The sequence below is a fragment of the Mercenaria mercenaria genome, chromosome 8, assembly GCF_021730395.1.
Source record: "Mercenaria mercenaria strain notata chromosome 8, MADL_Memer_1, whole genome shotgun sequence".
Taxonomy (NCBI): Eukaryota; Metazoa; Mollusca; class Bivalvia; order Venerida; family Veneridae; genus Mercenaria; species Mercenaria mercenaria.
Window position 1 is genome coordinate 2,814,710 of NC_069368.1, and position 13,003 is coordinate 2,827,712.

Here is a 13,003-nt window from a genome sequence, read left to right on the forward strand (position 1 = left end):
GGTAACCTTACATTCCGCAGTGGTAGCTTGTCATTCGGCTGTGGTAACCTTACATTCCGCAGTGGTAGCTTGTCATTCGGCTGTGGTAACCTTACATTCCGCAGTGGTAACTTGTCATTCGGCAGTGGTAACCTTACATTCCGCAGTGGTAACTTGTCATTCGGCTGTGGTAACCTTACATTCCGCAGTGGTAACTTGTCATTCGGCTGTGGTAACCTTACATTCCGCAGTGGTAACTTGTCATTCGGCTGTGGTAACCTTACATTTCGCAGTGGTAACCTTACATTCCGCAGTGGTAACTTGTCATTCGGCTGTGGTAACCTTACATTTCGCAGTGGTAACCTGACATTTATCAGTGGTAACCTGACAGTCGACAGTTGTAATCCGACATTCGATATACCACAGATGCCCTGCCTCATGGATTATAAGCACATTTTAAGCGAAGCTTCATTCATGTTTTTGAAGTTTTAATATTTAGCATTTCATGGTGGTCTTCTGGAAGGCTTTTTGGAACCACGGGTCTTAGTTAAAGTTTACATAAAAATGAGTGAATAAAGCACTACCCGGATCTGCAATAAAGCATTCGGCTAGCCTAAGAGTGGATTTTGCTAGAACGGATCACACTTTGTGCAAGCTGCTCATGGGATCCAGGCCTGGCAAAATCAAGTCAAGTCGAATACAGAATTGCGTATCAAGGTAATGTTATAACTCTTTTTAGTATTCATGTGTTTCATTATCGAATGGATGTGTCTGCATTTGTGTTATTTTAAGTACAAAAGACTTAGTTTGGAAGTGCAAAACTATCGTTTATACAAAGGTGACGTGTAAAATACAAGGGACTCGACTTTTCTGTGCAACAAAATTCTGCTTAAGCCGGTGTAAGTGGGCGTGTAGGCTGTTCTATATTCATACCCTGGATGCTGGCTTTTCTCGGTATCTCCCTTTCTCCGTGTATAATATGTGTAATATACCGACTAAAGGTTCGGGTTAGTATTACCATGTCACAGTCTGGTATGTACGGTCACGGAATGCCAAAAGGGAGACCCCTTTTCTCGATGCAGCTTTTGCACTGGCAAACAGACTTGTACGATATGCATTTATAGCGAGGGTTCTCGCCATTCCCAAAGCCAGTGTTGACGAATCTATGCATATCGGCTCTTCCAACTTTCAACCCAGACGGTAAGCTATATCAAATTGTTACTAGTTATTAGGAATAATAACGGTTCATGTAGTTTCTGGTCACATCGTCAAAAGCGCATTTTCATCTTCAAAGGAGTCTTTGTGTTTGGAATTATAAACGCCGGCTTTAAAATCATACTTAGTAGAATGTATACTGAATGTCCATAGTCTGTTTCGTTGCGAACATCACACACTTTGTCCCAAGGAGCTATATAATCTCGGTTGTTCCAGTAAGAACATGAGCTGAGTGTAATATATGTAATTTTATATGCCTATAAGACAGCCTGCCCCAGGTATCGGTGTCATTTTAAGACTCAAGGACAGGGTAGATCTACTGACAATAAATAATGTTATGAAGTGTGACAGCGATAAATATTCCCAGCAAGCTCATAAACATTTCAGTCTCGAGGTCATTCACCTTGACCTTACACCTCCTGACCACCCCCTCCCTCAAAAATAATCGGCAAAACAAACTAAAACAACTATGAAGTATGTTGGCCTTACGGCAAACCGTTCATTAGATCAGAAACAGTTTCAGCCAGTTACTGTGACCTTGACCAAATGACACCGAACCATTAGGAGTCATCTGTCCACTTCAAACACTGGTGAAGTCAGACAGTCAAAGGCCAAAGCATTCTCCAGTTTTGATTCACAACCATTTTCAAATCAACAGTTTCTGCATTGTAAACCTAAGAATTCTCTAGTTATTGTTCGAATTTTATTTTGTTTTCAGTCTCAGTGCCACTCTTGACCTTGGACTTAACCTCAAAACAAAAGGGGTCATCTATTAATCAAAGGCACCTGACCACTGCAGATCAAATCAATCAGAAACCAAACTGTCTACCAGCACACAAGCAAAACAAAACAGACAGAAGCAAACAGAACTAAAACAAGAGCACCGCAATGTGGAGCAATATACGCCCGAAGGTATGACCTTTGATCCCTAAGTGTGACCTTGACCTTCAAGCGATCCATTCGAAACATGCGCTCTGCACGTTGTCTCGATGTGGTGAACATTTATGCAAAGTTTCTTTAAATTTATTTATTTATTTGGGTTTTACGGCGCACCAACACAGTATAGGTTATATGGCGCCAAACACGACTACAAATTTTGGTTCCACATCTCATCTACATCGAAATAAAAACATGAGGTATGGAACAAGTTTCTTTGAAATCCTTCAAGCAGTTCAAGAGTAACAGAGCGGACATGAAACAAAGTCATAGGACCTTTGACCCGTAAGTGTGACCAGTCATCTAAAACAAGCTCGGCACATCGTCTCGATGTGGTGAACATTTGTGTCAAATTTCTTCCAAATCTTTCAAGAGCGGACACGAAATTGCTAACAGACGGACACCGGCGTCACAACGTAATACGTCTCTTCGGCGTATAATAACTAGTCTCATTTGAAATATACATGTAACAGCATTTTGAGTTTTACTCCCATTTAGTAGTCTGCAGCTAATTGAAACGTACATTTCGACCATTAGGACTAAGATTGGAGAAATATTCTGTTGGCATTGTTGGGCACACAATTAAAAACTATGAAATCTCTTCCAAGCAGATAATGGACAGTACAGGTACAAGGTAATACTGGGTCAACTATATCTTGATCTATGTAGTCTTTCGGTGAAGTACAAAAATCCAAAATGCAGCACTAATTTCACCACCTTGCTAGAACCATATTTTACAGAAAAGTTAACCATTATCATGCTGAACGCGATTCATTCTGCCTTTGTGACCAGTGCAATCACGATCAGCTTGCACATACGTGCAGTCTGATCATGATCTGCACTGTTCGCAATTCAGTCAGTATCTTTTTGGTATGCACCCCTTTTAACAGTTAATGGTACTGTCCAAATTGCAAGATGGTAAAGTTCATAATAGAAATTTATCAGGGTAAGGGTTAAAACTGATTATCACTATTAGTTCTCCAAGTTCGATACATATACCAAGGAAATTATTCAGGCCAGCTGCATCCATTAATTTATGGGTCCAGGTACAAGTTACTTTTCAGGCTGCCGTGTCGAGTCACCTCAGATCTAAAGCTCCGTGGACAAGTTGTTTTTTTAATGTAATAGTACAAACTTGAAGAACTAGTTACCATAATAGTTATTTTTTTCTCTGCTAACTTGAAGTGGGTAGAAGACATTAAAATGTTTGTTGAAAATGTGTTAAACAGGGAGAAAACAAAAACAATACTTGTGGGTAACAATATGATTTTTTTTATTGAAGGTTAAAAATCAAAGTTGGCAATATCCAGGAAGAATGCAGTGAAGGCCAAGCTAACTACGTAAGTTTCCAAAGACATATATACAACATCTCCCTATACACCGAACACGTCCGACAAGTTTAGTATACTAAACTGGCAACCGATAATATATATGATTACACAATTGTCTATGACACAAAAAAAGTTAAAATTGGTACCAATTTTTAATACAAAATATTTCAATTTACATAGTAAATAAATTTCTGTAAATGATATAATGAAGATCTTAATATTTGGGCTACAAGTCATTTTTTAAACAAAAATGATCAAAATAACTTCTAGAACAGTACATACACCTAAAGAATGGGGAGATGTTGAAGGCGAGAGCGGAATGGCAGAAGGGGGCTGGATATTGCCATGCTTGTATTTATTTTCACTTCAATATACAGATGGTTTAAGTGTATTACGATGTTGTATGACGCATGTTAACCTAGCTGATGGTGAGTTTGCTATTAGACTTCTAACAATATCTTTTGCCATCCAGGCTCTGCACACTTCAACATTGTAACCGAATGGCTCCCACATTCTCTTTGATATAGCCAAAATTTCATGAGGCTACTTATCATTCGAAACCCTTTCTACATATATCCCTATCAAGCCTTAGATTTGACTTGTTATCTATTCACTAATGGTTCATAGACAAAGTCAACATAAAAGGACACATGCACAAGGAGTGTTGCAGTATACCGACAGTTTCTGTAATCCGACGGTCTTGGAAATCCGACTGTCTCAGTAAACCGACGGCTGCTGTAAACCGAAAGTTTCAGCTGAAACTAGGTGTATGACAGAAGCAAGTAACCCCAAAAAGATTTGGCTGAATAATGTCAATCTTTTAATTACATACATACATACATACAATTTTTGTGGTAAGGCAGGAGACGCTTTTAAATAAAGTTTTTTCAAAGTAATATTTCTGTTAATATATTGTAATATTTAGTAAATATAGCGACTATTTATATTTCATTTGCTGAATTTTCTGCACATATGGAAGAAAAAAACACCCACTTAAAGACTTAACAATAACATAGCAACATGAACAGCCTTGAATTAAAACAATAAATGAAAGAAAGACCAGTGTTGCTTAATTCCTTCCTGTGATATTGCGGAAAACAGATACACCTAAATTTACAATACTATAAGCCATCAAGCAGTGTCATTTACTCTACGTCTTTCTTAAAATGTACAAATAACGTTAAAAATGTCTTTAACTTGTATAAATAAATCTTTCATTTAGTAAAAATCACTTCAACTACTGTCCGAAAGTAACATTTTGCATAGTGTTTCCATCATCAGTAACAGCGAAACAGGGCTTTGTAGAAATGTAAATGAAGTGTTTATTTGTTGTCTGACGGAAGTTGATGTTCTCACATGCCAGCTAACTCAGCAAATGTTTGATCCAATTCGTCACTGATCGCCTTGTACTTCTCCTTTTCAGCAAGTAATTCATCTGAAAGAAAATTCGTCAAAGTATTAATAATGATCAAATTTTGGTTTAAACAATATTTATTTTCAGCAAATATACAGCAAACATATATTTACACAAATCAAGGATTGAGTAGAAAGCTTAGCTTGTTTAGAAACCTGATCAAATTTTGAAATTCCAGTTAAATTCTTACCAAATACTTTTGCCAAACCAGGTTTACAATACGAGTAATTTAATATCCGATTGAAAGTTTGACTTCAGTAGAAGCAACAGGACATTATAAACACATGTAAAAATGTACATTTAATCATTCAAATTTACAAATCACCATGTTGAATTGCTGAAGATAATTTTGTCTATGTAACATTTTACAATTATCAGTCAAATCACATAACAATATTATCAATGAAAATAATTCTCATACTGAAATCTTTTTGTGGCATTTCATTTCTCGGCCCATTTCGAGGAAAGAAAATAATTCCAGAGTCCAAAGTAAGAATAGTCTTATATCATACTGTACTGAATGAAAACCATTTAAATACAGTTGTGTAATCAAACTATAATCAATTAACAAACAAGAGCTGTCAGACAGCAATGCTCAACTATTCAAATGCCTTGTCACTAAAAATATTAATCAAAAGCTGTTTATGTGTGCCCATCTTATTTTCAGTATCAAGATCACTATGACCTTGACCTTTGGCCCCTAAAACAATAGGGGTCATCTACTGACCACTGGCAATATCATCCTTTGAAGTTTGAAGGCAGTAGGACTACTGGTTCTTAAATATCGGAGAGAAAACTACTTTCAGACTTCAGGTCAATGCAACCTTTAACCCCTAAATCAACACAGACTATCTACTTACCACGGGCAATCATCCTATGAAGTAAGATAATTGTAGGCAAAAGCCTCCTTTAGTTACTGAGTGGAAACTGTTTCAAGTCATTTTGACACGTGACACCCGAGAGGTCTGCTTCTTTTGTCATATGATGTGGGCGACGTATCGTCACCGATAATCTATTTCAAGTTTGAAGCATGTCCGTCAAGTAATAACAGAGATAAAGTGAAAGCATATCAAAACTTTACCCAAAATGTGGACACACAACATACACAGAGAAGGACAGGGACAATGGGTAGAGTAGGATAGCTCTCCATATACTTTGAAAGTTAGTAATAGAATGTTACTGATGCATAATAACACCACTAACACCCCCCGACCCCCTTAAACTTGCAGTAGTTAATATTTTAGTTTTAATTCCAGAGTCCCAAATCCATTACTTTGTAATCTTTGAGTTTTGGTTAATGTAACAAAATATAAGTGATGTGAAATCTCCCATCTAACATTTCTTAAATACTTGTCATTTTTTTTTTTTTTAACTTAAACTGAATGTTAACAAGAGCTTGTAGAACATGAAATGCCCCCTTGATGCATTCACTAGTTTCACATGGGACTGAAATTATTTGGTCACTGTGCACAAAAGTTCTACTGTTCTTGGTCAGTGTCCTTGACCTTTGACATCAAAATCAATAGGGATCCTCTGCTGGTCATGATAAACCTCGTGATCCTAGGCCCAAGCATTCTCAAGTTATCATCCAGACACATTTTAACTGTTCCAGGTCACTGTGACCTTGACCTTTGACCTACTGACCTCAAAATCAATAGGTGCTATCTGCTGGTCATCAACAACCTTCCTATCAATTTTCATGATCCTAGGCCAAAACTTTCTTGAGTTATCATCCGGAAACCATTAAACTGTTCCTGGTCACTGTGACCTTGACCTTAGACCTACTGAACTCAAAATCAATAGGAGTCATCTGCTGGTCATGACCAACCTCCTTATCAACTTTCATGACCCTAGGCCAAAGTGTTCTTGAGTTATCATCCAGAAACAGTTTACCTGTTCCTTGACCTTTAACCTGCTGATCTCAAAATCAATAGGGGTCCTCTGTTGATTATGACCAACCACCCTATCAACTTTCATGATCCTAGGCCCAAGCGTTCTTGAGTTATCATCCGGAAACGGATGGGTCTACATACCAACCGACAAACATCTGCAAAACAATATACCCCTCCTTCTTCGAAGAAAGGCATAAAGGTATTGATACTTCCCAAGTGAAATGTCATGTTTACTTAACCCTTTACTCCATAGATACTCCTTTTAACGCATCTATGCATTACTCCATAGATACTCCTTTTAACGCATCTATGCATTACTCCATAGATACTCCTTTTATCGCATTCTACTACACTGATAATTTAAATGCAAAATACCAATAAAATATATTGGCAATGAAGCCCACAAAAGCATATTTGTGAAGTTTAAACTGTTAATAAAAGATCAGTTTCAGAAAAACTTGTGGTTATAATTGTAATTTATTGATAATTATCACTTTTAATTCAGGTGGCATTTTCTGAAAATCACACTGACTTTATATATATTAGGACAGCTATTGATGGATGGAAAAGTAAATAGGTGACCCAAAAACAAGTTATTATTTGCATTCTATCATTCAACTATGGCAAATTATGTAAAAGTGAGACATAAGATTGGTGTAATAAAAGATGTGGTTACCATAACAACCATTAAAATCCATAGATCACTTGTCAACATTATGGAATTTATGCTAATTGACCTGGGCCCCTTGGAAGTGTGTTTATTGTGCACAGCTGTCAAAACAAAGCAATTAGGGTGTTGTTTGCATCCTTATTTATGATGTGGATCAACAAATTTTATAGAAAGTGTCTTTGATCAGTACTTCTTATCAAAACATTATGTAATTAATTAATTTTATGATCTATGAAGTTCTGTAACTTTGGTAGGGGTGTAGATTTTAATGATTAATTAAATGGGTTTGCTTATTTTGAAAATCACTTAATATAGACCTTTCTAGTCTTTCATTTACCTTCAATTAATAAAATTGTGCATTTGTAACAGTAAAAATATTTCTTTTCTGTTGAATCACATGCATAAAACAGCTAAATTATAATAATATTCTAAGGTCTTAGGTTTGTAGCTTTCTATTGTGAAAAATATTTATCACAAAATTATGAAAAATATACCATCAGAAAGGAAATTTAATTCTAAAAATAAATTATGTTGGACACTAAATGGTTAAAACAAGTATTCATAGACTAATTTTGATCTGAGTAACACAGGTATAAATTTTGCATTTTTCTCCAATAACCTGTATGGAGATAGTGTACAGATAATGCAACTGAGTGTATTGGGTATCAATAATCAATACTTTTGTATCTGTATGGAGTAAAGGGTTAAAATAGTAAAAACTGCAGAATTCAGGATATTTATTCTTTTAACTCAAGTCATTCACATCCTTGGTTACACTTTACGTATTTCATATGAAATTCAACAATTCTAATTCATTCTGGAGACAGACTATACGGAATATCTTTGCTTTTGATCCATGCCCGATTTCAACTTTCTGGTTCCTTCATAACATTTCCTTAGACGTTAAGTAGTGTATGTCAATGGGGAACATAAGTCAATTACTTCCCTTTATTATGTCCGAGAAGTAACTTGGTCCTTCCTCAGTTTTATCATTGACTTCTTTGCAATTTTCATAAGCGATATGGGCGTTAAATTTCATTGGCTTGGAAAATAATTAAGCACAGGTTCTTCTAGTGGCTCTGCACAAAATTTAGGTTTGATTTAACACCTAAACACCTACACACAAACAGCATATTTATTTTGACCAACAGCAACATCTTGGACAAAGGTAATAACGATAAAGTCGAAGGAATCCAACTGAAAGGGACCAAAGATGTATTTGGTTATCCTTGCGCTTTATCATACAGCTTTTCAAGGGAAGTAACAAGCTAATGTTCCTCATTCTGGCTACAGAAAACACATTAGAAGCTGCTGAATATGGAAGATTTCACATAAGTATAGTATTAGTTGAGGTGAGAAGTTACCTTCATATATAATATGATGAAATAATGGAATGGATATACATGCTCACATATTAGAAAGATCATCAATTGTACTCTCCATTTCCATTTTTAATTGGGTGTGTTTAGCCACCAGATCTTCGTAATTACCTGAAATGTCACCATGCATTATAAGGAAACACAACACACACAGCAATTCTCTACATGTCACAACAGAACACTCATATGCAACAAATGCAGCACCTGTTTAACTTGAGCCGGCACACACAGTGCATTCTTTTGAGGAGTTAAAAACGAGAATTAACACACTGTTGAAATAATTAACTATTTTTCAGTCCTATACCTAGCTCCGGACTGGACCAGTCAGGACTGAGGTCCTGGGATATTCAATGCAAAGACAGTTTACTGACATGATACAATTTCTTGCAGAGAATAACACTAAAGGTGTCCTCAGTTTGCTGCTAAAAACACTTCTAAAAATGATATGAATTTCAATTATGTCTGAAAAGCATTCATAACTTATAATGCCATAATGCCATGTTTTTTTTTCAAAATGATCTCCTCAAAAATTTGTATGAAGGTGACCATAATCCTTCAAACACCTTTCTATTCTAATGTAGTGTTTTTACATACTTCAGAAACCTTCGACAGCCAGTAAGGCAAATTGCAGCTCATTCTCAATAATGTGGATATCATCTCGTGTTTTGTCACTTTTTTCTGCATTATCAAAGGATTTTCCGATCAAACTTAATGCCAGCACACTATTTACCTTTCAATCAACATCAGTGTGCTGTTTTGAAAATTGTTTGTTACTAAACAGTTTTGATTTTTGAAACTGTTACATCTTTAAAATACAGAAAACTGTTCATATCAACTGTAAGCTTTTTTTCAAGTCTTTATTTCTTTTCATCCTACATTTGACCTTTGTCAAGTTTATTCATACTGAATATCTTAGTATTTGAAAAAAAATTGTCAACCTACTTTCGCTAGATTCTAATTCTCTCATAAGCCGTGTGTTTTCTCTTTGACTTTCTTCCAAGCGATGCTCGGTCTGGTAGGGAAACAAATTTACATGCAGTTAAAAACAGAGAATAAATCATTGTCCAGGTAACAAATTATTAGTCATTCTTACACATCCAAAAATACAATGCTTTTTAATATAATTCTCATGCTTACATACTTTTATTAAAACAGCTCAAAATGTAATATTTGTGAGGAGTCTGAGACTGCTCTTCAATAGAAAATAAAAGCGTTTTCTCAAATAACACAAATTTTGAATTTAGACAGCATTGGCATTTTTGGATGTTGACGAAACATCACTAACAATATCAAGGGGGCGAGAGTCAAACAGTTTGAAGTGCTAGCATCTTAAGACCATTTAAGCTCTAACCCACTGATATAAACTACTCAAAAATCATGATGCAACATGAAATCATGCTAACCAGCAACCCTATCACAAACTGCAGCAGACTTCAAACCCACCACCCCTATAAGCCACCATCAGATGAAATTTTCCCCCAACTGTAGCTTGAAAAAGAAAGACTTTTGGTAGGTGCTGCATGATTTCAGTGTTAAATACTATTGCCAGTGCAAAATACAGAATAATATTGCACTGTGCACTGCCAAAAGTGTATATACCAGCACTGTGCAAAGTTGTTCCATTGCAAAACTTGCATTTTCCTTCAAATTATTTCATTCAAGAAAGAATTATCAGTAAACTTGTCTGAACTGCAAACCCCATTCAACAAATTTTGCTTTTCGTGAACAACTTTGAAATTTTAACTAAAGTAATTATCCTGTAAAACAAGAGAAAACATTCATGCACGGATCAAACAAAAACCAAAAACAGGCACTGCTTGTCTACTGGTGAAGTGGTCTGAAAAATAACAAAACTTGTACATGCTGTTAGTTAATCTACAGACTGTGGCACATAGGCTTGGATAGTCTATATACTGTTTCTTATCTGCAGCAAGGTTTCACAGAAATTCACCTTTGATATGTTACTCCTTTTGTGTATTCCTCGAGACTTTTCAAACCATTTTTGACATCTCGATATGCAGAGAAGTCTCCAAATCATTTTCTAAGAAATCTGGGGCAACTGTCAACAGAATATGTAACTAAATACCCATTTTTACATGAGATTTTTTTGCAAAAATTTGTTGTATAAAAGAAAAACCTTGTCACAGATTTCACATCTCACCAATTAAATGGGTAAAATATCATGTACATAGGACAAAAACTAAATGTTTTAATGCATAATTGACTGTACGCTACATGTGAAGGTTTAAATACTTGGACATGGGTATACGGTAATTATAGGGCATTTACTGATACAAAGGAATATTACATAAATTGTTGTTTTGCACTCCGAGGGAAGTAAACGGGAAATCATTCACAAAAGTTAAGATTTTGTACCATTAAAAGTCTGAGATGTCGTACGCTTGCTGGTAATAATTTGCCGGCTCAGCTGATGATGGGGAGAGACCAGCAGCCTTGTACATTTTGGGGTCATAGTTCACACGAATGGGTGAAGTGATTTCTACATTTTTTGGCCTTTCGGCCATGTCTGAAATTGACAGAAGTTGACAGTTGCTTTAGTGGCAAAGTATCTTCGATATTAAACATCCTAAAACCCGAAACTCATTTTTTCACTGTTCATCTTATACTGGTGGAATCTTAAGAAAATCATTTAAATATCTTAAGAAAATCATTTAACTATCAATATTACTTTAACACAAGTAATATACTAGTACAAGTCTTATCCAAGCCTATGTTGAGCGGTTGGTGTAAAACTAGTTTCCACTTAGGGCTCAAGGCAAGTTTTATCCACCACTTTACTAAAAACAGTCTTAACTCTAGGGAGAAGAGAATTGAAAACCTTTCAGATTTCTCTGTAAAAATGATGTTAATAAGATTTTTAAAACATATTGTATGATGACAAGTCTAGTATCACAACAATAATCATTTCACAACCCCACTCAGGCTTCAAAATTCCATGGCTGAAATACAACATAGTAATTAAATGAAAGTAAGTTGACAGGGTGTTAATCCATTCAAGCAGGGGTATCATCTCATGCTCGAAGCTGGGGGATTGTCAACCAGCAGGTGGTTGCCATGGTTACCTTCTAATCTGTCAACTTCCTTCTGCAGCTTGTTGACAACACGTTCAGCCTCAGCAGCACGATTCTCCGCCTATATCAAAGTAACGTCAGGTTTTAAATACATAATATGAAACAAATTTCATCAAATTAAATTCTATGCCCATCAGCGTTAAGCCTTTGCAGTTCCTGACTGCAAGAACAAACTTGAAACTACGATTTAATCAACTGACTAATATTAACTGGAGAGCAAGATTTCAAAGTACTTTTAGTACTTTTATAGAAAATCAAATGCATCTACATCTCATACACAAAAAGAAATATAGCTGATCAGTTTTCATCATTTTTTTTTTCTCCTAACTGTAAATATAAGTTGAAAGCCACGGAAACATGCATTACTTTACTGATGCTGATGTTACAGTTTGTATGACACTGCATAGGCGTAACTGCAAACTAAATATATCTACTGTGTCTTAAAAGTTTCTTTCTCCGAGTAACAGCATGCTTTATACATTAAGCAGCTGTTAAACATGCTATCAATTGCTAGCGTGTACAATGTATTAAAGAACACTTTTATACATTCCCGACTGTATCACAGCTACAAAACATTTGACATTTACAAATAAGCAGCCTAACTAGAAGCATTCTAGCAGACAAAATAACGACCATCCCCCACCCGCTACAACAACCATAAGTATTTCAGCTACTGTTGCTCAAGACCAAACTAATCATACAATTTTTCTCTTCAGAATCTTGAATTTTGTTTTGTAACCATAAACACTAGCACCAGCTGTAACAGCGAATAAACAAACTGGCTTAACGCACAAATATTTCAATTTTTGGGATAGTCAAAAGGAGAATACTAGACTGCTAACAATCACAATATAAGCTGAAATAACTACAATTTGTCTGTAAATCAATAACCTATACCTAAACTACAAATTAAGTTACTGAAATATAATGCAACATGAATTATGGAGCTGAGCCTGTAATAAATGTTACACACTGAATTCCCAGTAAATGGAAGTATTCTACTTAATTTCTCTTTGAATTAATGAACATGCAATCATATCAATATCCATTACAAATGAATTCCAGCAAATAAATGCATATCATAAGATTCCAATG

At 35.6% G+C, this 13,003-nt stretch overlaps 1 protein-coding gene across 11 annotated transcripts in view; it reads right to left on the reverse strand.

Annotated features, from left to right (window-relative positions):
• Positions 1-3,386: 3,386 nt before the first annotated feature.
• The window catches only part of LOC123523193 (tropomyosin), a 38,742-nt gene continuing 29,125 nt past the window's right edge, over positions 3,387-13,003 (reverse strand). For 7 of the 11 annotated variants that reach the window (XM_045300883.2, XM_045300888.2, XM_053549246.1 and 4 more), the window contains 2 exons: positions 11,900-11,969; positions 3,387-4,896 (listed from right to left, as the gene is read on the reverse strand). In XM_045300883.2, coding sequence (XP_045156818.1) covers positions 4,814-4,896; positions 11,900-11,969 — 153 coding nt within the window. In that variant the 3' untranslated portion in view covers positions 3,387-4,813. Of the gene's footprint in view, positions 4,897-8,801; positions 8,928-9,758; positions 9,829-11,899; positions 11,970-13,003 lie in introns of all 11 variants that reach the window. The other 4 variants (XM_045300887.2, XM_053549247.1, XM_045300884.2 and 1 more) reach the window with 2 other exon arrangements.